The sequence below is a fragment of the Nilaparvata lugens genome, chromosome 10, assembly GCF_014356525.2.
Source record: "Nilaparvata lugens isolate BPH chromosome 10, ASM1435652v1, whole genome shotgun sequence".
NCBI lineage: Eukaryota > Metazoa > Arthropoda > Insecta > Hemiptera > Delphacidae > Nilaparvata > Nilaparvata lugens.
The window spans coordinates 20,272,919-20,299,606 of NC_052513.1; the positions used below are offsets into that span (position 1 = coordinate 20,272,919).

The 26,688-nt window shown below is 36.1% G+C and overlaps 1 protein-coding gene across 1 annotated transcript in view; it reads right to left on the reverse strand.

Annotated features, from left to right (window-relative positions):
- Positions 1–26,688, reverse strand: part of LOC111048445 (CAD protein) — an 86,301-nt gene that overhangs the window by 42,231 nt on the left and 17,382 nt on the right. Inside the window, exons 6-17 of the mRNA XM_039436648.1 lie at positions 24,728–24,892; positions 23,916–24,138; positions 22,215–22,448; positions 19,087–19,308; positions 17,489–17,692; positions 16,103–16,321; positions 13,930–14,144; positions 12,101–12,306; positions 9,346–9,477; positions 7,923–8,098; positions 4,999–5,219; positions 289–313 (exon numbers count right to left, since the gene is read on the reverse strand). Coding sequence (XP_039292582.1) covers positions 289–313; positions 4,999–5,219; positions 7,923–8,098; positions 9,346–9,477; positions 12,101–12,306; positions 13,930–14,144; positions 16,103–16,321; positions 17,489–17,692; positions 19,087–19,308; positions 22,215–22,448; positions 23,916–24,138; positions 24,728–24,892 — 2,242 coding nt within the window. The remainder of the gene's footprint in view (positions 1–288; positions 314–4,998; positions 5,220–7,922; positions 8,099–9,345; positions 9,478–12,100; positions 12,307–13,929; positions 14,145–16,102; positions 16,322–17,488; positions 17,693–19,086; positions 19,309–22,214; positions 22,449–23,915; positions 24,139–24,727; positions 24,893–26,688) is intronic.

Consider the following 26,688-nt stretch of genomic DNA (forward strand, 5'->3'; position numbering starts at 1 on the left):
AATTTTATCTAATTGCCAATTTGGTTTTCGTAAGGGTGTAAGTACTTCTGATGCTGTATATAATGTTACTAAGAGAATTATTGAAACACTGGACAGGGAAGAAAAATGTATAGCTGTGTTGTTAGATCTCCAGAAGGCTTTTGATACAGTGGACCACAATATTTTATTTAGAAAGCTAGAAGGTATTGGAATTAGAGGTGTTGCTTTGGGTTTCTTCAAAAGCTATCTCAGTTGTAGATCACAGGTGGTTGGTGTTAATGGTATAATGAGCTCAGAATTAGAAATTACGATGGGTGTGCCACAGGGAACTGTTCTGGGTCCAATATTATTTTTGATTTACATTAATGACTTACTCAAGATAGAGCTTGAGAGCTGTTCTTTGTTTTCTTTTGCTGATGACACTGTTGCTATTTTCTGTGCATCAAAATGGGAAGATGTTTTTTGTAGAGCTAATGAGGGTTTGAAAGTTATAAAAAACTGGTTAGATTTCAACTTAGTTAGTTTAAATATAGCAAAAACTACTGCAGTGTCATTTTCTTTGACCTCAGCAGGTCAGCCAGATAACCAGGGGAGTTTGGCTTTTCATGAAACTGGATGCGATGATAATAGTTGTCTATGTCCTATAATAATATTTAAGAACAGCACCAAATACTTGGGAATAATCATTGATAAGCATTTGAAATGGAGAGACCATATTTCATATTTATGTTCTAGGTTGAGGAAGACGCTGTATAAGTTTGTTCAACTGAGAAATATTTTTACAGTTGAGCAAATTAAAATGGTTTTCTTTGCGCTTGTGCAGTCAGTTGTGCGATATGGTATAATTGGCTGGGGTGGTTGTGGTGTTACCGTTCTTAAGCCTCTTATAGTATTGTATAAGAAAATTATTAAAATATGCTTGAAAAAACCGGTTAAATATCCAACAAATTTGCTCTATAAAGAATTTAATGTTCTCAGTATTGAGCACTTGTATGATCTTGACCTAGCTAGTTTTGTCTATTCGTGGCCCAATAGATTCCCTATAGCCCCTCATGGCGGCTATGTTACTCGTAGACAATCTGAGAGATTTTTGCTAGAACCACCTTGTAGAACAGCGGCTGCCAGTGCTCATGCAGCGTATTATGGTCCTAGACTTTTAAACCGTCTGTTGCTTGAGGTTTCTGGAGCATCCCAATGTATACCAATTTGTTATTATTCTTTCACTTTCAAAACTTTTAGACAGTATCTTCGACACTACTTATTAGGGAGACAAAATGAAGACTAATTTTGATTTATTTCTCAAATCTGTTTGTAAATCTCAATTCTATTCTTAGAATACATATCTTACTTAGTATAACAGAGCAGAAGAGAATTTGTTGTTTTATTTTTAAATATTGGTGATCTTTATCTTTGATGTAGAACATATAGTTGAATCTCAATTAGGCCTATACTGATTACAAGAGCAACATTTGTATGAAAATAGCATAAGAGAATGGAATTTTCTTTTTTTCTTGATATTGTAATGTAAAATTATAAAATCTAATTATGTTATTAATATTACGATGTATATTAGTATCTTATGCTATCCAACATTCTAGAGATACACCATCCCTCATCACAAGCTTTGCTTAAAGAGGGATGCAACAATATTATTTAGAATATGATATTTTATGTAAGTATTCATTATTTTATAAAGAATTTGTATTTTATGTTTGTAAGTATGAATTGTATATTAATTTTTTGTTGACATTAATAAATTGAATTGAAAAAATTGAATTCATGGTACAAGGACCTTAAGTTGAAAATTTCAAGTCAATCGGTTAATTAGGAATGGAGTTATCGTGTTCACAGACATACACACATACACACACACAGACCAACACCCAAAAATCAGGGGACCTTGAAACGTATAGAAAACTTGAAATTGGGGTACCTTAATTTTTTTGGAAAGCAATACTTTCCTTACCTATGGTAGTAGGGCAAGGAAAGTAAAAACAAAAATATGTGAACTGTGTGTGAGACAGAACGAAACATCCAATTCAAGAACTCGTTAAACTATTATTGAACAATCAATGAGTGGAAATAGTGACTGACTGAAATGCCACAAATTATTCATTAGAATATCGAGAGAATAGTTCTAGATAAAAGAGAGAAGAGCTTTTATAAAAATACGTTTGGAAATGAATAAGAAACTAAATGAAACTTTAAAAGCTGGGTGATGAGTAGTGAATTCAAACTTATCACTCAATATAGAGCATAAGAAATTATATTTATTATAATCTTAGTGCTGCTTTCGCTAAACCTTTAACCTAACCTAACCGAAACCAGCGGCCCGGGTTCAAATTTTGGCGAGCACAAATATTTTTCTCGGGCCACTTCCGTGTTTCAGATGGATACGTTAAGGCGTTGGTCCCGGCTGCCTAAAAGCACGTTTGCCAAGTAATGTGAGAGGCCCTGAAATTAATCAGGAGCAACTTGAAATCTCTGACACCATTAGAGCTGAGCCAGGTAGGTCACTCGGCATTCATTCATTACATAAAATTATTGTAATAATCTCAATATGTTTTTTATTAAGAATTAGGGCCATATCACATGAGGAATTTTTTCAGTCGGAACGACAGGACAGGAAGCTTTTCGATTGGTTGATTGGGTTGATGTGTTGAGTGATCTTGCAGCCAATCAGAGAGCACTGTCCTGTCGTGCCGACCGAAAAACGCCTCATGTGGCTTGGCCCTTACTGTTGCTTCATCCAGTGAGTGATGTGATTTTAGAGTTAGATTGATATCTATCTATCTCTTGAAACATCACACGTGTAAGATTACACTTGGAAAGGCGACACCATGACATCATTAAGCCACTTCCTCATGTCATTCTAGTACAATCAGCTGAGTGTTCAACCTTCTATCCATTAACTTTGGGAACAACGAATTTTCTAAAGAAAAATCAATAATTAATTGGGGTTGAGACAATATTGTCATTGTTATTTTTAATATTTGGAGATGTAATCTAAATAACAATGTGTTTCTTAATGTGTAACTGTCTATTTCATGTTCTATTTGTGTGACTTTGTCTTGTGCTTTTTTGGCTGGCTGACAATAAAATTGAATTTATTGCTTTTATTGTAACCTGATGGTCAATAAAAATGAATCTTGAAATATAATAAAGGAAAGAAACAACAGGTTTGTTCAGATGAATTGAGAAAAGAGAGATCTGTCAGAATGAAAAGGTACTGGGAAGAAAGGAAGAGAATTTATTTTATTTATTTACAATGAAAATGACACTAATGTAATAACATTGAAAGATAAAATAATAAGATAGTCCTTGTGCTATTTTTCTTCCAAATTTATAGGTAAAAAAGTCCGAAATAAGGTTAGAATTTCACGTGTACAATTTTGATAAAATTTCAGTCCAAAACAAAAATGAAAACTATTAATTTTGAAATTAGATGTGCTGAATTAATAAATTAATTAGAAATATTACACTCAATTACCACTTGTGATAATAATATTGAAACGAATTGATAATATTGAATTGAAACGAATAATCAAAGAAAGAGGACTAACCAGAGACTACAGTGATCCTATGTGGTCATAAAATCAAAAAAAAAAGGAAAGAATTGGCTTATACATGTACGGGATAGGAAATTCATAAATGACGCATCATCACGTCTCAACTACTCAACTGATTAACTTGCAATTTTGCATATATATTACTAATTTACCGAGGATAAATATAGGCCTATTTTAAATTCTTCAAGATTTCAGTACGGTACGTCAAGTTTTTAATGAAGCCCTTACAGAGCACGGGTTAGCTACTAGTAATATAATAAGATAATGATTGAAGTGTAATGGGTGATTGCCCATTCATCAAGTAAGATATCTATAGTGAGGTCCACGTTATAATGGCAGTAGTTGATTAACATTGGTGTTGCTATCCTTGTCTATCATTCGACAAAGCAGACAGCGCTATCCTTTTTTAGCTCCGCAAAGTTGCCAGATCGTTTTTCAACAATGTAGAAATATAATCAACTAACAACATTTAAATTTTCAATATCAGTTTTATGAAAATTTATTATTTAATCATTGGGAAATATATTTTTTTGACGAATAAAATATAATAATTGATTATTTCAAACAAGAATGAACAGTCGATATTATGTGAGATATACCGGTATCCTCTATAGAAGGCAGTGGTAATAACATCGAGAATCAGCAACGCTGTTCTATCTTTCTCCACTGCCGTTATAAAGTGGACCTCACTATAGAAAAGCCTATAAAGTGATATAGGCTTTATAATTCCCTCATTTCTGTTTTGGTAGAGAGTTAGTGGGGAGGATATTTTTAATATTCTTTCCGAAGAATGGACATTGATATGTCCAAAGCTCCGCCAATTTATGTACATGCATAACAATATAATATCTATAGTTATTATATTACAAATTACTTTTTCATATCATATACAGTTCAATAATTATTTTCTTAGTCTATATTATGTAAATTCATCTATAATTTTGCTGTATTGTAAGCCATTGTATATAAGTGTATAAGCCAGTATATTGTAATCTACATAAATAAAGTACTCAATCAATCAATTTCTGAGCTACGATATGTCGATTCTGTCGAGAATATTCTGGAGAACATTTTAACTCAAATTCAAGCGTGAATTAAGCGTAACCTACATTTTGGACTAGTATGAATAGTGTATAGTGTCTAACAGTTTATAGTGTATGAATCAAAATCCGGGGATGGAACAGTTTTGGGCTGTGCCTGTTGGTCCTTCCCCAATCATTGTGATGAATTATTGTATTTTGTGTATCATCAAATAAATTAATAAATAGATAAAAAAAAATAATAAATCAACTTGAACCTGTTCTTAGTTCCGTCTACATTCTCAGGCGAAGTGCCCGGTATGCAACGTTGTATAGTTAGAAAAGGGTAGCGCTATCTGCTTTGTCGAATGATAGACAAGGATAGCAACAGCAATGTTAATCAAATATCGCCATTATAACGTGCACCTCACTTTAGGAATTGACTTTCATACCTGGGTTGAGATATGCCAATTCTGTCGAGCATTCTGGAGAACTTGAACCTGTTCTCAGCTCCATCTACACTCTCCGGCGAAGTGCCCAGTATGCGCGCCTGTTGCCTGTGCAGATCCATCGCTATGTTGTTGGGCAGTTGACCACCCATGCTCAGGATTATGCCGTCCGCGTTCTCCACCAAATAGATGTCCATTACTACCTGAAAGAGAATATAAAATTAGTTGAATCAGTTCAGTTATCATGTCTTCAGTACAGTTGATATAGTGAGGTCCACGTTATAATGGCAGTGGAGATATACAGCAGAAACTACACTGTAATTAGGGTTTCCTCAAGACAATTCAAGATTATTTAGGATAATAGTATATTTCGCACCTAGGGCCGAAAATGAGACTTTTCCGGCTCGAAATCGGTTTTCAAGTCCGAGGCCGTAGGCCGAGGACTAGAAAAGATTGAGAGCCGGAAAAACATTTTTGCCCATGGTGAGAACGTTATTTTTCGCCACACAGAAAAATAAACAATATAAATATGAGAATAATATTGTTTATTAGGCACTTCCGAAAGCAAAACAGGAAGGTCATAGCTCTAGCAAATCTGAGGTAATCTGAATATCAGGAAATTGTCCAAGTATTTTTATTTTTTATTCTGATTTGTCTAAATACCGTAACCTAAAAGATTATGTTCAATTATGTAGGAGGTTGAGTTTATACTTTTTATTCTTCCAAATGACAATAAGATGATATTATTTTAAATGTTTTGATTCTTGAATAATAAACACAAATAATGAAAAGTTTTTTGATCAGCTGTTTTAGCACACTTGAAATTTGGCCAATCTGAATGTCAACGTCAACAATGCTTGTTGTCGTTGACTTCGGTAGTTTAGGTTAGAAGTTCTATCCTACTCTGAAAATCGAATTTGAATAGTTTATAATATATATCTTATCTGTATTTTATTCATCCAAATAAAATGATAGTATCTTATTGCAGAATACTTATTCAATTCTAGAAGCATAAACTGATTCCGTTTCATGAACCATTTTGAAAACACGTTCACATCAAATCAGAATCAGCTGACTTCAAGGTTATTTTACAGCCCTAGGGCCGTAAAAATTTTACCGGCCTGGCAAGAAAACAAACATTTTTGGCCTCCATATGAGCACGAAAACCAGCTCATTACATCCAAGTGGGGCGAAAAAAATAGTTCATTGGGCTTAATGCCTGTAGTCTTCTTTGTTCTGTAATAAATGAATAAATTTTTGTGTAGTTGAGAAGTTGATATTGTGGTAATTATTCATATTGAATGAAAAAGACTAAGAAATTGTCAAAAACCACAGATTTACTGATACTTAGAAAGACCGGTTTCGGTTTTCAATTTCTTAGTCTTTTTCATTCAAATGAATAAATAATGCGGAGTGATGCGTTACAGATCGTTGTGAAAGTTGGAGATCATTTCTAGAAATAGTGAAACATCTATTGTGAGATTCAGGTTATCAAGTCATTGAAAATTATAAGAGAGTAAAGTCACCTTGTTTCTGTATCCACCACATTCTATAGTAGCATAGAGAAAAGATAGCATAAGAAGCTGTAGTGAGGTCCACGTTATAATGGCAGTGTTTGATTAGCAATGGTATTGATATCCTTGTCTATCATTCAATAGCGCTATCTCTTTCTCGCTTTGCTCTGTTGCCAGATCGTCTTTTAACAATGTAGAATTAATAATTAACAGAATATTTCATCTTAATTATGAAAATTCATTATGAAATTATTAAATAATATATGTTATAATTGATTATTTTAAACGAGAATGAACCGTTAATATTACATCAATAAACCTGCATCAGCTACCGTCTATAGAAGGGATTGACATGACAGAGGATCGGCAATGTTGTTCTGCTATCTTTCTCCACTGCCATTATAACGTGGACCTCACTATAGTGAATCTACTCTCAGGCTCGGTTGCAGAAAAGCCTGCTATATTTTAACCGTTATTAAATGCCACAAAAACCAATAAGAGAAGCCTTCTTTTCAAAAAGCCTTCCTTGATTGGTACTTGGGACATTTAATCATGATTAAGTTTCAACAGACATTTGTGCAACAGTACCTTACCGTACCATTCATCACAAAGTAGTTTCAACCTAAACAGAGGATGGCAGAATGAGGGGATGCTTCTTATCTCCATCCAGAAGAATAATATCCAAAATTCAATATTTCCGAATAAAATCTTATTACAGTATTAGATATCTTTTTCTCAAGTTCTACAGAGACAAATTTATATATGTGAGGCACAAGTGGAGCAATTCTATTCATGATACAGGAAACTCAACTTGGGCCTCTGAGAGATGAGAATCACATAAGAAATTATGATAAAATGTGGGTTAAGTGATGTTTACAAAGTTTTAAGTGGGTTACGAACCACCTGGTGCCTATTACATGTTAAAATACAAACTAATAATACCAGAAGTCAACTGGTTATTAGAATAGTGAATTATTAAACTATTAGGCTAGGCGTACACCAATTAGTCAAGACAAGACATGATCAGTCACGTTCAATCACAATACTTCACATAGTTGCTTATGACGACATGTCTAATTGCAATGACTAATCACTGTGTGTTGCGTCATAAACAACTATGTGAAGTATTGTGACTGAACGTGTCTGATCATGTCTTGTCTTGTCTTGACTAACTGGTATGCGCCTAGCCTAAGCTTGTATTCTATCATGTAAATCAAATCATGAACTCTACCTAAACTCTGGACTGTTCATTTCAAATCTAGGTTGAAAGCAGTTTTGGGCGAATGCCTGTTGTTTACACCTGAATTGTATCTACTGTCTATGAATAAACAGGGCTCAAGAGAACGATTATTGAGAGCATGATTTGCTAATGGTGGGCTCCGAACCACTTACTTCGAACGAGATCTCCTCAAAGTAGAGCCGATCGCTCATGTCGTAGTCTGTGCTGACAGTTTCCGGGTTGTAGTTGACCATAATGGTTTTGCGGCCCATTTCCCTCAGCTGCCTCAGACAGCCGGTCGCACACCAGTCAAACTCCACTGAACTGCCGATTCTGTACACGCCAGAACCTGCAATCAATCACAAAATACATCATAAACCTCCAAAAATACTGGGGAAATGGTTGTAATTCATTTATTCACTTATAGTACAAAATATTATAATCATAATATAATTATGACATTGGAGGAAAAACTAGGCTAAACCTGTACTATTTCTCTCCAAAACTTTTGATAAAAAGTTAATGTTATCCAAAGGTTAAGGCTATGAAATCACACACTGCTTCGTCACTTGATTTTCGGTCCAGGAATAATCATTTGTAATATTTCACAATCATCAATTTACTAAGAAAAACATTTTGAAAATGGATAAGAATTTAAAAGCGATAAAGACGATTTATATAAAAATATAACACAGAATTGAGACAGGTTACTTGATCACTTCTTTGAAAACGGAATACTGAAACCTTGAATACTAGTAGTTCTGTGAACAGTAGACCTCACGCAGTATTCTCATCCACAAGTACCTGATTGAAACTATAGTCCTTATGGAAATACAGTAATAGACTGGCTTCTCCAAACAACTGTATAATCACTTGTCAGCTGATTTATGATGAGTAATTCTAAAGTCTGATTTTTACTGTAATATTGACGTATGAAGGAGGCTCCTTTTGCCTTTTATATTATCCTTGAAATGCAAAATTTCCAAAAACCTTGTATATACGTAGACGCGCAATTAAAAAAGGAACATACCTGTCAAATTTCATGAAAATCTATTAGCGCGTTTCGCCGTAAATGCGCAACATATTAACATTTAAACATTAAGATAAATGCCAAACCGTCGACTTGAATCTTAGACCTCACTTCGCTCGGTCAACTAGTAGTATTTGAAAGGACGCCAAAAAATCGTATGTTCAATAAGTATCGTTTGTATGTAACTCAAGCTAGTCTGTATACAGCTTGCGAGCAAGTTGAGTTTTATCAAATGAACCATTGGGAATAATACAATTACAGGTACTTGATCACTGATTTAGATTCAATAATTGTAGAAAATACAAGTAACAGATAGTAACAGTAGGTGCATAGTAATAGATAAGTTAGTAAAACCAGTATCAGCTCGAAAATCCTTCAACAAGACACACGGGGCCAATAATGAGGGTAATGAAGCGGAATCAGAGGACAATAGAGTATCGTAATCGAGAGTTGGAGGATGAACCGTTTTGGAAAAATAGCCCAGTGTACAGGTAGCGCAGCCCCGTCTCGTTTCTTTAACCTTCAATTTTTAGTATCTATGTAACAAGTAATCAGCTGATAATTACCTATGACCATGGTGTGACCTCCAGGAAAGGCAATGTCGTGTGAATTACAGTTGTAACTAAGGTACAGGTAGTTGGTACAAGCAGGCCACTCGGCAGCCACTGTATCAATCTGCTTCACAAACGGTAGGACTCCTGAAAAAATTACAAAAAATTAAATAATTAAGACAAATTTATGTAAAAGTGTGTAATCCCATATCAATTCTAAATATTTAAATTATCCTAAAATATATTATTCAATCAAATAGCATCGTTTGAAGTTTATTCGAGCTCAATATTAATAGACAAATTTATGAATTTTAAAACTAGTCTAATCCCAAATCGGAAAGTGCTGCTGGCTTTGTTCAAATTAGTCACCATCTACGGTATTTTATCTAGCAATTTAGTCAGAGCAGTCCGCTCAAAAAGCCAAGAGATGACACCAACATTCATATCTTCAATGCTAACAGAGAATGATACATGATACTTAAAAGATACAGTTTTATATTTTTTCTTCTTTACTGTAGAACTAAGTGGAATTGAGTTGTCTATTTTTTCTCCCAATGTGTGAGCACTCTCGTAATGTATTCATACACTATAGTGAGGTCCACGATATAATGGAAGTGTTTGATTAGCGATAGTATTGCTATCCTTGTCAATCATTCAACAAAGAGGATAGCGCTATCTCTTTCTCGCTTTGCTCTGTTGCCAGATCGTCTTTTAACAATGTCGAATTAATAATTAATTAACAAAATATTTCATCTTAATTATAAAAATGCATTATGAAATTATTGAAAAATATAATTTCTTGCTTAATAAAATATTATTGATTATTTTAAACGTGAATGAACAGTTAATATTACATCAATAAACCTGTATCAGCTACCGTCTATACAAGACATTGACAAGACAGAGGATCGGCACCGTTGATCTCCTATCTTTCTCCACTGCCATTATAACGTGGACCTCACTATAGCATACATCTTCTTCCTCATCGGCAGTTCGTTGGTCTTCACAAGGAATGCGATCTTCTTGTCTAAGAAATTATTATTCATTAGCGAAAAATTTTCATTATTCATTCTTTTTTTGTCTATTTGAGAACATTCCAATTAAACCCAAGGGTCTCCTTATAATCAAATCCCCCATTCACAGTATAAAAGCACGATAACCTACCAAATCCCTCGAAAACCAAAATACATCATCCCCGAAATTCACAAGCTGACGTACATCCAAACTATAAAATATAAACACGACTGTTAAATCTCACTTACCGTTTTCAACTTTTTAGGTTACCTATTTATTTTGTTTTAAGTTTATTGACAATGTTTATCTCCTGGATTCCTGCTGGTCTCCAGAATCTTGGTCTGAAGTTCTCATCCTGATCTCACCACCTGCGTGGACACGCTGGTGCTCATCTCCACCTGCTGCTACTTCAAACTTTCTGAGCTAAGTCCTATATTTAACATTTTTGATATTTTCACATCACATCAACTGTAGCAAAATATCCACTTTGGTTATAGATCTTGTGCTATCTCTTCTAAATAGGATATTTTGAGTTTAAAGTACATTTGCTTTATCTTCCCAGACTTGTCCTAATTTATCAGTGAATATTATATTCAATATTATCTCAATATTCAGTGAATCTTTCTAATTGAGTGTTTTCCATTAATTTTTTAGCTTTCATCTTCCATTGATGATTGTATCCCTTCATTTTGAATAATTGTTATTTGTTTTTCAATTATTAATTCCCATATTAATGTATTTTCATTTTGATTTCTAAAAGTTTAAATAGTCTCAAACTCATTCAATTATTTTGGTTATCTATAAAGTACCCACTTGATATCGTGATTTCAAATTAATATTGTTTTATTGTAAATCAATCTTTAGCAAGCAATTTGAACCATTCTTTTGTTTGTTTTGTTGTAACCATTCCATTAATATTGTATTTTTATTTAGTTTCCTTTGTGCCAGTTCAGTCTCTTGATTCTTGCACCTTTGTAGATCTTGTGTTTTCTATCGATTATTAGCTTAACTTTGTGACTACTGTTTGTTCAACTTATCCATTCTAAATTTATTGTAGAACTTTGGTTCTACATAATTAATTTCATCATTTGTTTAATTAGGTACTCAATTAATTACATCAGTTCAATTACATTCAATTTTTGATTGCTCTTGTATTTGTTACTTGAGCATTTTTCAATTTGAGCATTAAATTAAATTTGAATTGTGATTCTTTTCAATATTTAATAATTTTTATTATTCATCAAGCCTGTCGTTTATTTAAACTAACTATTCTAAATTTCTCAGAGCTCTTTCAGTTATTATTTGCACTACAAACATTTTAATTAAACTTGTGATTATACACAACCTTTCATTTGGTATTTTTTATTTCAATCTCAATCCTGAGTTACCATTTGCTGTACATGCCAATTTGCTTTCATTTAATACATATTATGTAAGCACATTGGATCTTTCCTACTTTCAAATTTATAAGTGGAGTTTGTTAGTTTCTGATTATTCTACTAAATTTCATAACCTACAAATTCACCCCTTTATAAAGTCCACTCTTTTGCTTAGACAAATTTCACAACGACCTAAAAGATGAATAAAACTAACTTTAGGTTTTTGCTTTTGAATGGCAAAGTGCTTGTATTATTCAAATGTTTTAATAATTATTGTAAAGTAGAAACAGAAAGCTTGCATGGCAGAACATGTATTGTGTTATATAGTTTGGCTATACGTCAACGTATGATTTTCGGGAATGCGATGTTTCGCCTACCAAATTCCTCGCGCTTCTTCCTGATAGGCAGTTCGGTGGTCTTGACAAGGAAGGCGATCTGCTTGTCCGAGAAGCCCAGCTGTTTGGCATGCAGCATGACATCAGCTGTGACCTGTTGCGAGGTCAGGCCTTCCAGCTGTTTGTGCATGTCGATTATGTTGGCCATCTTGTGCAGGAACCAGCGGTCGATCTTGGTCAGCTCGTACCTGAGCGTAAAAATTATAATTGACAAATACAAATAAATCTAAAATAATGACAACAAGGTAAACAGCAAGCAAGAAATTCGTTGAGCGATACTATTCAAAAATTAATCTTTATTCATAGAGGTCCGGTTGCACAAATGCCTGTTGAATTTTAATCATGAATAAAAAATGTCACGAGAGCCGATCAGAGAAGCCTTCTTTTCGAGAAAGCCTTCTCCGATTATTTGTTCTCTTGGTATTTGATCATGATACTAATTAACAGGCTTTTGTGCAACCGGACCAAAGTGTGCATTATAGGCGAGCATTATTTGTTTACATGGTTTATTCATAATAGCTGATAATATATAGCAAACTATTGAATGATTATGTTAATATAACTAATAAGCGATTTGAGACTATTAAAAAAGTGATTTGTAATAAAATAATACGACGTATAAGTAATTCCATGACAAAATATAGTTATTTTTAAGATTGTACAAAGAATTTAAAAGTATGGCTTTTTGTTGGTGGGGAGTCCTTGCGGGAGGTGCCAACACCGCTGAATATACAATTCGTCAATGGGCCTTACGAATATCTCACGACAGCCGTGCCCATCCGATAGCAAGGGAGTGACCTGGCTGAAAAATTTTGTTCGAGTCTGGGTTTGAACCCGGGATTTCTAGGCTGCTATTCAATCAGTATATCAACTGGACGGATTACTCCATGAGTAATTTTAGCCGTCAATAGGACATTGAGTTAATAAGGGTTTTGATACGAGAATTGAATAAATAGAAAAATTGAGATATTGGAAGAAATACGGTAAGACTGCAGTAATTAGACTAGATAATTAAAAAATTCTAATCTGAATTAAATGACTATAGTGAGGTCCATGTTATAATGGCAATGTTTGATTAGCAATGGTATTGCTATCCTTGTCTATCATTCAACAAAGCGGATAGCGCTATCTCTTTCTCGCTTTGCTCTGTTGCCAGATCGTCTTCTAACAATGTAGAATTAATATTTAATCAACACAATTTTTCATCTTAATATTATGAAAATTCACCATGGAATTATTGAAAAATATAATTTTTTGTTTAATAAAATGAAATTGCTTATTTTAAACGAGAATGAACAGTTAATATTATAAACCTGTATCAGCTACCGTCTATATATATGTTATAATGGCAGTGTTTGATTAGCAATGGTATTGCTATTCTTGTCTATCATTCAACAAAGTGGATAGCGCTATATCTTTCTCGCTTTGCCAGATCGTCCTTTAACAAGATCCTTTATAGAACGATTAATTAATTAACAAAATATTTCACTTAATAATGAAAATTCATTACGAAATTATAGAAGAACATAATTTGTTGATCGCTGCCAGTTTCGAACTCCAAGCGTTCTCAAATCCTGCTCTACATCATCAGTCCATCTGTTCCTTGGCCTTCCTTTTATTTTTCTTAAAATATAATTTATTATTTTAAACGAGAATAAACAGTTAATATTTCATCAATAATCCTGTATCAGCTACCGTCAATGGAAGACATTGACAAGACAGAGGATCTGCAACGTTGTTCTCCTATCTTTCTCCACTACCATTATAACGTGGACCTCACTATACTCAGAAAATTGTAATTTTCTACTCACAGTCGATCAACAGAATAGTCAGCATGGAGGGCAGCAGCCAGAACTAGCATCCTCTTGTCGGTGGGCTGTTCGAGTTCCTCGTCCGAGGGAGACTTCACCAGGGGATCGAAGCCGAGCACATTCTCGTCCACCATTCGCATCGCCTTCTGAAAGGCCTCCTCGAACTTGCGGCCTATCGCCATCACCTCGCCTACGCTTTTCATCGAACTGCCGATCTGCATAAAAACAAGAAAAAATATTATTAGATGAATAAATAAAAATATATTAAAGGTGGTGAGCAGGATACAATTGAATACTGGATACATCATATCACAATTTATTACTAGCCTAAACCCACAGCGCTACGCATCGCTTTATTTGTTAGAATTTTCTAAAGGTGCGTACAGATATACGCGCCACGAACATGAGAAATTCATTTTTAATCAGCTGATGCCAAGCTTTTTATATCTGTATCTTACCGTTTCTGTAAAAATACAGATATAGTCAGCTGATTAAAAGTGAATTGCTCATGTTCGCGGCGCGTATATCTGTACGCACCTTAAGACATTGATATTGATAAAGCAACCAAAACCATTTAATGAACAATTAGTTTAAAATTTTGAGAAGTTAAGAATACAAGAACTTGTTGGAGAATGAAGACTTCGTTCGAATCAAGGGCTGCGTGACCTGTGCAGAAAACCACCTATTGTACATGAGATAAAAGTGAGACGCTTGAGCTGGTTAGGTCATGTAGAAAGAATGAGCGATGCAAGAGCCGTTTAAGTCTTCAGAGAAAACCCAGGTGGAAGAAAGCTGAAAGGACGTCCACGCAAGCGCTGGCTGGAGGATGTTGAAGATGATCTTCGGAGATAGGTGATAGGAGATGGAGACGCAAGGCTTCCGACAGAGAGGAGTTCCGACGGAGAGGCATTCTAGAGGAGGCCAAGACCCTGGATGGGCTGTAGCGCCATGGAGTAAGTAAGTAAGTAAAAACTACAAGACTTGACCTTTTTCGGACTATGTGTAACCCTATCTAAATTTGAGAGAGAAATAGCACAAGGTTACCTCTCATTTTTTCTCTCCCTATCATTTTGATGATGTACTCATTGTATGAACGAATGAAGTTCGAAAATTTCAGAATATTCAACCTTCTTTTTAGCTTTGTACTACCACACCTCACCTTCACTACCACACAGTCATATATTCCCCCGGTTAGAAAGGTGTCTATTTAATTTAAGCGCCGTTTAATGATGTCATCTAACAGAATCAAAGACTTGATAACCGATGAGCAAAGTGGATGACAATGTGATGACCGCATTAATCGGCAAACAGTCGGCTCAGGCTATTGTTACTCTCCCAATCATTTTAATGATTTGTCAATAATTTAAAATGAATGAATCACAAGTAACTGGGTTTTTACACCATTAACACGGTTGTATTTGTTAGACATAAGTGCAACCAGGCTATTTAGCAATAAATTTATTTGATTCATGTAATGAGATTCACTTTAATCTGTTAGCATTGATGGAATGAGAAGCGTTTTATAATGATTGACAACAGTTCAAACTTAATCCCACAATAGATGAAATGCAGTCTGCACACAGGGACAGTAGCATCAACTGAGCGCCCACTATAGTCAACCGCACGAAAAAAGTCCGATGGTAATTGGATAAACTGAGAACCTCCTCACCTCCTGTGCCAAAGAGACAGGAAAACCTGCTACTTTTGAACGTTGAATGAAAGTGAGAGACTTGAACCATAGAGAAAATATAGCTTGATATCCATCCCATGGTGTAGGACGTTCTTGTTCCAAATTTCAATGTTGACTGAAGCCGATAGTCCTAGTAGTTGTTTTTGGTGAAGCGATGTGACGCTGGTAGTATCTTATACTGTGCCGTTCTTACACTCTCACCCCAACAAAACAGTAATAAAATACAGTAATCAGCTTCAGTTAACAGCGTTGTTAACTCAAGCTGATTAGTGTCGACAACTGTCTATTATTACTGTTTTGTTAAAGTGAGAGTGTAAGAACGGCACAGTATGAGAGACTATCAGCGTCACATAGCTTCACCAAAAACAACTAATATGACTATCGGCTTAAGTTAAATTTGGAACATAAACGCCCTAAACCATGGGATATCATCTTATGCAATATTTTTTCTACGGTTGAATGTAGTGAGAGTCTTCAACTAACCTTAGTGCTGACACGGGAGAACTTGCTCAAGTCCCAGCGTGGCATTTTGACAACACAGTAGTCGAGGCTGGGCTCAAAGCAGGCGGTGGTCGAAGTGGTCACTGAATTCCTGATCTCGGGCAGAGGCATGTTGAGAGACAGTTTGGCTGCCACATAGGCCAGCGGGTAGCCGGTCGCCTTACTGGCCAGAGCTGAGCTGCGGGACAGTCTTGCGTTCACCTGAAACACAACATATTATCTTAAATTAATATTCACTTTATTCTCTTGATTTTACAATCTCCCAAACAGAAACAAAATAAAAATAGTTGAGTGCACACCTCATTAGGTTGTCCAGGAATCGTTCGTCTTATTAAGCCAGTTACACACATATCGATTTTTGGACGTTCGATTTTTTGCCGACCTTAAGAATTCAGATAAAACAGAACTTGTTTGACAAACATCACCTGTTTAATCTTATAGCATTTATAAGGACGGCAAAAAATCGTACGTCCAAAAATCGATGTTTGAGTAACTAGCCTTACGGAACATACAAATCGATAAAATACAGTAAATTAAATATCAGCAGAAATATTGAATAAAGAGACCAAAGACTTTAAAGATGTCTTTAAGGTCTTTGAAAGAGACTGGAATATAGTCAGCTATGATAAGTTCTAAATAGATAGTGTGTTTGTCTTTTAGGTCTCAAAATTTTATAGTTTTTCAAAGTTTGAAATTTTCTAATTAATTGTGATTGATTTAATTAAATATAGGAGTTTTTTCAATTTAAAAATGATTTTTGTGTGTTTTGAATTGTAAATTGTGTGTGTAATTGGAGAATGTCAAGTGACACATAACGTATTTGGACTGTTGTATGAATTAGAATTATTGTAACCGTTTTGGGCTTATAAGCCTGTGGTACTTTTCTTCAAGTTGTGTAATTCTGAATGATTAAATTAATAAATTAAATAAAATATCCAAAACCACTTAGTATATATTTTAACAATGTAGAATAAATAATTAACAAGATATATTATCTCAATTATGAAAAATCAATAAAAAATTATAGAAAAATGTAATTTATTGCTTAATAAAATATGATTGATTATTTTAAATGGGAATGAGCAGTTAATATTACATCAATAAACCTGTATCAGCTACCGTCTATAGAAGGCATTAACAAGACAGAGGAACGGCAACGTTGATCTCCTATCTCTCTCCACTGCCATTATAACGTGGACATCACTACAGAATCGTAGAGCCGTCGCTAAGGAATTATTGTACCTTTTCCTGTAATGGTTTACTTGGAAGGTTAACCTGAGATATACCAGAGCGACTATTCCAAGGAGATCAAACCTCTTTTCCCCAATTCTCAATTTAATTTTATTTCTAGATAATGTCTTATCTTACCTCAATGATATAGTACTCCTCAGATGTAGGACTGAGCGCATACTGTATATTGCACTCGCCAACTATCTTGAAGTGTCGCACCACTTTGATGGCTGTACTTCTCAACCGGTTGTAGTCTCTGTCACTGAGGGTCTGGCTGGGGGCCACCACTATAGACTCCCCCGTGTGAATGCCTAGAGGGTCCACGTTCTCCATGTTGCACACCTGCCAAAAACAAACAATCAAAATATTATTTAAATCGAACAAGTACTTTGATTTTTCCAGGCTTCAAGTAAAGGCGGTATCTTGATTTTTAATAAATCTGTAGTTGGACGATATCTAGTTTTCTTAGTCAGTGGATAAAACGGAAAATCAGAAATTCCTATACTCTGGGAGCACAATTTCCTAAAATTCTTCAGATTCTATAGAGTTGAATAGACGATGGAAACTTTGAAAAGCTGTAAGCCTAGTTCACACTATCGTCAAGTCGCCACGTTGGTCTTGCCATTCACTCTGCAATTATTATGTACTTGGAAATTGTAAGCTTATTATTTTCATCTTGTATAGCTGTGTGATCTTGTTATCTTTTTGCTTATAATTTGTAAATATTGTGAATTCTATAGAATACAATTTGAATTGAATTGTAATTTGAATGTGACCATTTACGGCTAGCCACTCGCCTTCGCTTGTCAAACATCGGAGCTAAGGCAAGCATAGGCCAGTGAAGGCGAGCGCTGGCAAAGCAGCTATCCACACTCTCGCCCAATGACGTCGAGTGCGAGAGTGTGGATAGCTGCTTTAGACAGCTAACTCGACGCCATTAGGCGAGAGTGTGGATAGCTGCTTTAGACTCTCGCACTCGACGTCATTGACAGACTCTCGCACTCGACGTCATTGAGCGAGAGTGTGGATGCAGCAGTCAATGAAAAGCAGATAAGCCACATTTGTCATCACGACAACGTAAATGTAGCTCAAGGTGTACTTTCTAATAAATTCCACGCATCAAAAATCATTGGTTCTTGTGGGACCGTTTATAAATAGGGTGACCGTATCAGAAACAGAGACAAGATCATTGGGATCTACATTGCTGAAATTAATACTTTGTATATTATTTTTGCACACACTAAGGGACGTCTGTTCAGTGTCAGTTCAAACGGAACATCAGCTTGAACTGAACTGAATCAATGTTGTGTTAAATTTTTTATAATGTGGTTTATATTGAGATTAAACCATCGGCTGATTTAATCACTACCTCCGTAAACAAAGCCATAGTGCATTCTGGTGACGTCTCAGCACAGGTAGGGCTCCTACACCAATAAAAACACTAGCTGATATAGATCAGCTGAAATCAACGAATTTTTTTGTGTAGGAGCCCTACCTGTGCTGAGACGTCACCAGAATGCACTAGGGTTTGTTTACGGAGGTAGTGATTCAATTCAGTTCAAGCTTACACTAGAAAAGGATAGATCTATCTGCTTTGTCCTATGACAGACAAGGATAGCAAACCAATGTCAATCAGGTGCTGACTTTAGAAGATTAGAGCATAAAATTCACAGCTCATTATAGTGTAATACGAGCTGAAACGTAGTTTTATTGTTTTAATCAAGTGCACTACTCACAGTGATGCAGTTATCATAGGCATCCCTGACCACTTCGTACTCGACCTCCTTCCAGCCCTTGAGCGATTTGTCGATGATCAGCTGACTGCTGTGAGTGAGAGCCTGTTGGGCCAATCTGCGCAGTTCGTCTGCGCTGCTCGCGAACCCCGAGCCCAAACCACCCAGCGAGAACGCCGCTCTAGCCAGCACTGGGTAGCCCAGTTTCTCGCCGGCTAATAGTGCCTGTAACACAACAACATTATCTAATTAAATCCATCCACTTCACGTAGAAGAAAAACAGAAGTTAACTAGATCTGTTCCCCTTTTTGTGTAGTTGAGAAGTTGATATTGTGGTAATTATTCATATTAAATGATAAGACTAAGAAATTTTCAAAAAACCACAGATTTATTGATAGCCTACTTAGAAAGACCGGAAGATACTTAGAAGATCTCTGTTTATAAGAGATTGACAATGGTGTAATAACCGAAACCGGTCTTTCTAAGTACTGTTCCATTTGATTTAGGTTGGTCTTATGCACTCATTTATTTACAGTCATATAAATTTTGATCATGATTGAATGCTACGAGAAACAAATCAGAGAAGTCTTTTTTTAGAAGAAGACTTCTCTAATTGGTTCTTGTGTCATTCAATCAAGGTTAAAATTGAACAAGCTTTTCTGCAACTGAGTCCACAACTTATCAGTAAATACAATAATTATACTGAGTACTACATATCAAATTTATCACTTTTTTAAAATCAAATTTATCACTTTTTTAAAATCAAATTTTTCACTTTACCATTTTTGTAATTGTATTTACTGAGAAGTTGTGGACTCAGTTGCACAAAAGCTTGTTCAATTTTAACCTTGATTAAATGACACAAGAACCAATAAGGAGAGTCTTCCTCTCAAAAAAGCCATCTCTGATTGTTTCTCGTAGCATTCAAATTTAACAGGCTTTTGTGCAACAAGGCCTTGAACTTTGAAATATCTCCCCTGAGTTCAGAAATTACACAAACCTGAAGCACCACTGTACCTATCTGGAACCTACCAATACTCACGCAAAAGCCTACGGCTCAAGTGGAGATAATCCCCAACAAGGTATAGTTTATTGCTATTTTTTACAGTAAGACATTCATTGTAAATTGTCACGAAGGTTATGCTTCCGAAGACCTCAGAAGAGGTTACAATAAAACATATTCTATTCTATTTAACCATTTGGCACGCAAATCATACGAACGATTGTGTATGGGTCAAGACATAGTGGAGTAGCGAAGGTAGTGAGTATCAGAGAAGGTAGCTGAGTGCTAAAAATTATGCATGAATTCAAATGTATTAGAACATACAAGTGATCCCGTGGTCTAGTGGGTAGAGTGCTTGCGTAGCAACCTAGAGATTCTAGGTTCAAACCCCACTCAGAGCCAAAAGTTTTTGAACAGGTCACTCCCGTGTTATCGGATGGGCACGTTAAACTGTCGGTCCCGCCTGAAGTATATGACAGTCGTAAGGCCCATTGACGGCTCAAATGATCCAGGCGAGGTGGAACTTCCATCAGGAGCTCCCCAACAATAAAAGCCATACGAATATTATTTATTATTATTAGAACATAGTGATGCGCGAATGTATGGTAGAAGATAGGAGGAAGGGGGGATACATTACAATAATTTATGCATTATTTCACCTCTCTCGGCTACAACCTCTGATACCCTTCACCTTTGCCACTCCACTATGTTTTAACTCAAACGAGTACCTTTTGAAGCCAAATAAGTATAAATTAAAAAAAATATATTACTAGTTCTAATAAAAAGGAAACATTATTGTAATCTGTAAATAATTTATTATTTTCCAATAGACAATAAATTTGTTTTAAAAACAAAACAGTTGCTTTCCTACATTTTGATAGAAATCGTTTTCCAAGTGTGCATACAGTTTACACTTTTCAACCTTCAATTTACACTTTCATACTTAGGCCGGGTTTCACCAGGAATTAAACTTGTCGTTAGAGGAAGCGTAAACTCCAATTAGCCCTAAACTGACAAAATCGGGTTTCACCACACGCCGTTAGAGCTCATGAGCCGTTATAGAGTAAAGGAAGGCGCACACAGATCGTCATCGGACGGACGGCACGCATCGGACGGATCGGATTATTAGATTTGATACATTGTTTTCAATTGGAGTGCGCATACCTATACGGATGCGGATAGGTATCTAATAATCCGATCCTTCCGATGACGATCTGTGTGCGTCTACCTTTAACCGGCAAAATTTGGTCAGTCAACATCTGTAATCTGTCGTAAAGAAAAAAATGGCGACGTTCTGTTTACTGTCTTGTTGAAAGTAGTTTGTTGAGATTATATTTAATTATTTATTCCCGGCTTTTACGAATATTTTATATTAGATTAATTGTTGTTTCAATATGGAAAGTAGTTGTATTTGTTGTTTACAAATGTAGTATTTGATTGTAGTATTTGTTGTTTCAATAATGCTAGAAGAAGAGTATAAGAATTGGCATTTGAGAGTGACAGACAATAATGATGATTATGTTGTTCGCCGACCTAGATGGATAAGAGAAAGAATTGTTGAATATTTGAACGAAATCGACTTATTTTTCAATAAGATTGACAAGATGGTTCTTTAACTGTTCATGAATGTTGGGTCTCTTCTTATTTTGATAGCTTTAGGCAACACAACATTGACAGAATGGCTAAAAGACATCCTGTGAAATTTGAAATTTTACTTATTTCCAAAAAAAAACAATCTAAAGAACAATTATTAAAAGACTACGTGTAACCTAAATTAAATTTAATAAAGCATACAACTAAAAAAAACTGCAATATAATTATTATTAATTACTAAAATTTGTAGGCTAATATCCAATCAATTTGGTAAACAAAACTTGTATTTTCGGAATCTAGTTGGATTTTCTAGGTTAGGTTTTACATTCTAACAATGTGAAACAAGTGTCATGCCACCCTGATCCACTCTAATATGTCGTTTCGTAACGTAACATCAGTTTTCGTTGGTGAAATCAAACTTCTTAATATTTCGTTAGTGTTAATTGGAGATTACTAAGTGAAGCGTTAACGTGAATTTGGTGAAACTCGGCCTTAATCAATTCACTTTGTTCTGTTAACCCTACCCTAACCTCACCTCCTGCACAGAAGTAACAGCGGCACTAGGTGCCACTCGCTCGCCAATCTCGTTGATGCGGTCCGAAAACAGTTTGCGGTCCTCTGTCTCCACTATGGACTGAATGCTGGTACCCAGCACCTGGACGCCATACTTCTCCAGCACCTTCGACTTCTCCAGCTCGACGCCGCAGTTTAGCGCCGTCTGACCACCAAACGTCAACAGGATGCCGTCGGGACGCTCTGAGCAAATCACCTGAGAACGACACATAAGTTTGAGATCACTTCTAGAAATAGTTAAACATCTTCATTCTTTATTGATTGATACAATAAGTACATCATCAAAATTATGGGGAGAGGAAAAATAAGGTAACCTTGTGCTATTCCTCTCCCAAATTTAGATAAGGTTACACATAGTCCGAAATCTATAGTGAGATTCAGATTATCAAGTCATTGGAAATTATAGGAGAGTAAAGTTACCTTGTTTCTTTATCCACCACCTTCTATAGTAGCATAAGAAGCTAGATCTTTCATGTACCAAGCAGATTTTTTGTTAACTCAAGCCGATTACTGTCGACTACTGTCTGTTATTAAGGTTTTGGCCGGGTGAGAGTGTAAGAACGGTACAGTATGAGAGACTACCAGCGTCACATAGCTTCACGAAAAAAATACTATGACTATCGGCTTCAGTTAACATTGATTAATGGAATATAAACGCCCTATACCATGGAAAATCTTCTTGTGCTACCTTTTCTCTATGCAATTAGATGGCTTTGAATCATTTATCTTGGTATGTTATCTAATATTAATTGGGATTCTTGTTAGTAATGATAAATTATATTATATCATGTAATCATTACATGATTCATCCATCATAAATATTTTCTTTACGAATAAAATAAAATTGTTTATTTTCAACAAGATGCTAGAGACATGAAGATTGGACCCTACACATTTCAACAGGTAGACGAATTTGTCTATCTAGGAACACGTGTGACAAGTAGTGGGAAAGTCTCAGCAGAGATTAACAACAGGATCATGGTGGGAAACAGGGCAGGGCATACTATGCTAGTATCAAGTTATTCAAATCTCGAATGCTGCCAAGAGCTACAAAATTACAATTATACAAAGCAGTGGTGAAGCCTGTGGTGTGTTACGGATCGGTATCATGGGTGCTTACTGATGGAGATATGCAAAGACTCAAAGAGTTTGCAGATGCAAAAGAGTTTTTGAAAGAAAGGTGGTGAGAAGAATCTTGGTTTCTGTTTCTGAGAATGGTCTCTGGAGAGGAAGAAAAAAATTTGAAATAGAGGAGTTCTTAAACAATGAAGACATTGTGCGGTCGACAAAAGCTGGCAGAATAAGATGGATGGGGCATATGTTGAGAATGGGAGATGGAAGAGTGGTGAAATGTATATGGAAAGAGAAAATATATAACAGAAGAAGAAAAGGTCGACCAAGAAATAGGTGGACGGATGATGTAGAACGCGATCTAAGAACGCTTGGAGTTCGTAACAGGAGGAGGCAGGCCGAGGATCGAGATAGATGGAGAGGCTATGTGAGGGAGGCCAAAGGTTGTAAAGACATGTAGAGCTGAGGAGTAAGTAAGTTATTTTCAACAAGAATGAACAGTTAATATCACATAAGATATACCAGTTCCCCATTGAAACATATACCAGATATACCATTCGAACCATAAAACTGTAGAAGTTTTACGACTAACCTGCTCAACATAGTGAGGCACCAGCGGCAGAAAGTAGACCTTATCGGCCAACCCCTTTGAGGTCTGCACAGTGGCAATGTTGGGGTTGATGAGTATGGTTTGGATGCCCTGTTCGCGCATGGCTTTCAGCGCCTGTGAGCCTGAGTAGTCGAATTCGCCCGCCTGGCCAATGCTTAGACCACCCGAGCCCAGGATCAGCACTTTACTCGGCTGTTGCTGTTCACTGAAAAAACACACACATTAAAATAATTAAATTCACGTAAAATGAATGAAATCAGGGCTATAGTGAGGTCCACGTTATAATGGCAGTGGAGAAAGATGGGAGAAAAACGTTGCAGATCCTCTGTCTTGTCAATGCCTTCTATAGACGGTAGCTGATACAAGTTTATTGATGTAATATTAACGGTTCATTCTCGTTTAAAACAAAGCAAGAAATCATATTTGTCAATAATTTCATAATGAATTTTCATTATTAAGATGGAATATTTTCCATCAGAGCAAAGCAAGAAAGAGATAGCGCTATCAGCTTCAATGATTCCATAAAGAATTTACATAATTAAGATGAAATATTTTGTTAATTAATAATTAATTCTACATTATTAAAAGACGATCTGGCAACAGATCAAAGCGAGAAAGAGATAGCGCTATCCGCTTTGTTGAATGATAGACAAGGATAGCAATACCATTGCTAATCAAACACTGCCATTATAACATGGACCTCACTATAGCGAATCAAGGCTCTGATAAAATATCTCTGATCTAAGGGTGTGATAGAGACCAAGGGAAGAGTAATCAGCTGATAGATAGTTTACCTGGTGTTTAGAGGAGGAGCCGGTGCTTGAAGTCTGGCAGTGATGAGCTGGTTGACCGGTGGCACGGTTTCATTCAGTTTCCGGCGCCGCATTACGTCCACGAAAACGTCAAACAAACACTCCAGATCATCTGGTCCGGCGCAGTGTTCCGGGTGGAATTGGACACTGGAAAACGAAAAAATCACATTATTCATTATGCTGTTTATTTAGAGGAGTCACCTCTTTAACTGGCCACCCTTGGTGCGAGGCCACACGAGCGATTTTTCAGACGAGTCGGCAGGGCAGGAAGCGCTCCGATTGGGTTGGCGTTTGGGAATCAGCTGATTCCCGAAGCTGGTTGATCAATAATCAGCCAACCGAAGAGCTTTATGCCCTACCGACTCGTCTGAAAAACGCCTGAAAAACACTAGTGACCTCGCACTTGTGGCAAAGACTATATCGAGCGTTTTTCAGGTGTCAAAACATAATAGAGCAGTAATAGAAAGAAAAATAAAAATCTTAGTACCCTTTTTGATATATTTAATCACAACATGTTTCGGACATTGATGCCATTTTCAAGTCATATCATTTTAAAGTAGCCCTATACAGAAAAGAGATAGAACAGCAAAGTTTGAGTGTATCAGAGAAAGTAGCTGAAAGTTATTAACTTTATTGTATTAAGGCAAAATAAAAAAATATAAATTTTGTACAACATTAAAAAAAAGTCTAATAAGACATGTATGCAAATGTCTCCACTTGCTTCTACCTACTTCAATACCTTCGCCGCTCCAATTATGTTATGATACATTTGAATACATGCATTATAAGGTTTCACGCCTGCATATATAATTTGAGCTGCCAATGGGCCTCACAACTTTGATGTCTAGTCCACACACTCGTCAAGTCGCTGGCCAAGCTGGTAAGCTTGGCCACGTTGTTCTTGCCATGCACACTGCAATGTGACCATTTGTGGATGCTCGGCTGGCCACTCGTCTTCGCTCGACAAAAATTGGAGCGAGCGATGGCAAGCGAAGGCAAGTGAAGGCGAGCGCTGGCAAGCGAAGACAAGTGAAGGCGAGCGATGGCAAGCGAAGGCAATGAAGGCGAGCGATGGCAAAGCAGGCATCCACACTCTCGTCACTTGTCATCATTGGGCGATAAAGTGTGAATGCGGCATACAAGTGGTCACCCTTACAACGGGAGTAGTAGGTGTACGGAGCTTAACTTATCATAAGCCTGGTTTTCATTAGTAGAGTTCACTGGGCAAGTACTAACTATCTTGTGAACTCTCCCAATGAAAACGCTTATGATAGAGTACTAGTTTTTAGTAGAGTAGAGTGGGATAGCACCGTGGGATCGTACTCTACCACTTGCCTTCCCCCCACCACCGCTTCTCACTCACTATGCTAATGAAAACAGTCTCGAGCTAGTAGAGTAGAGTCGTGTCGTAGGCTATCAAGTTTTAAGAAAGATTGCTATTTATTGATAAGTATTAATTTATTAAAAAGTGCTAATTCATTGAAAAGTATTGTCATTTTAAGGTTAGTTCTGTTCACTAGACAACACACTTTACCTACTATTCTCAATTGTAGTGAAATCAGTTACTCGACCAAGTAAGTAGAGTAGAGTTAGCTCGGTAGAGATGGTGTATGCCAGTTACTCGACCAACAACTCTAATAGTACAAACCAGGCTTTATTGATAGCTGATCAGCGCGACCACAACACCAATCCCTACCCAAATGATTAATAATATTCGAACGACTTTTAATTAATTTTTCTGACAACTAGTAGTTCTGTGAACAGCAGACCTCGCGCTCAGTGAGTTACATTGACCTGTTGTTATGTTATAATTAATCAATTAAAAATGTCTAGAAAAAATCCTAAATAAACATAGAGCTTTCTGTCCTATATTGCACCGTGACGTGTCGTCCCGGAATGTGAGTGTGAGCACTGTTATCAGGTCTGACTGCAACTGTCTACAA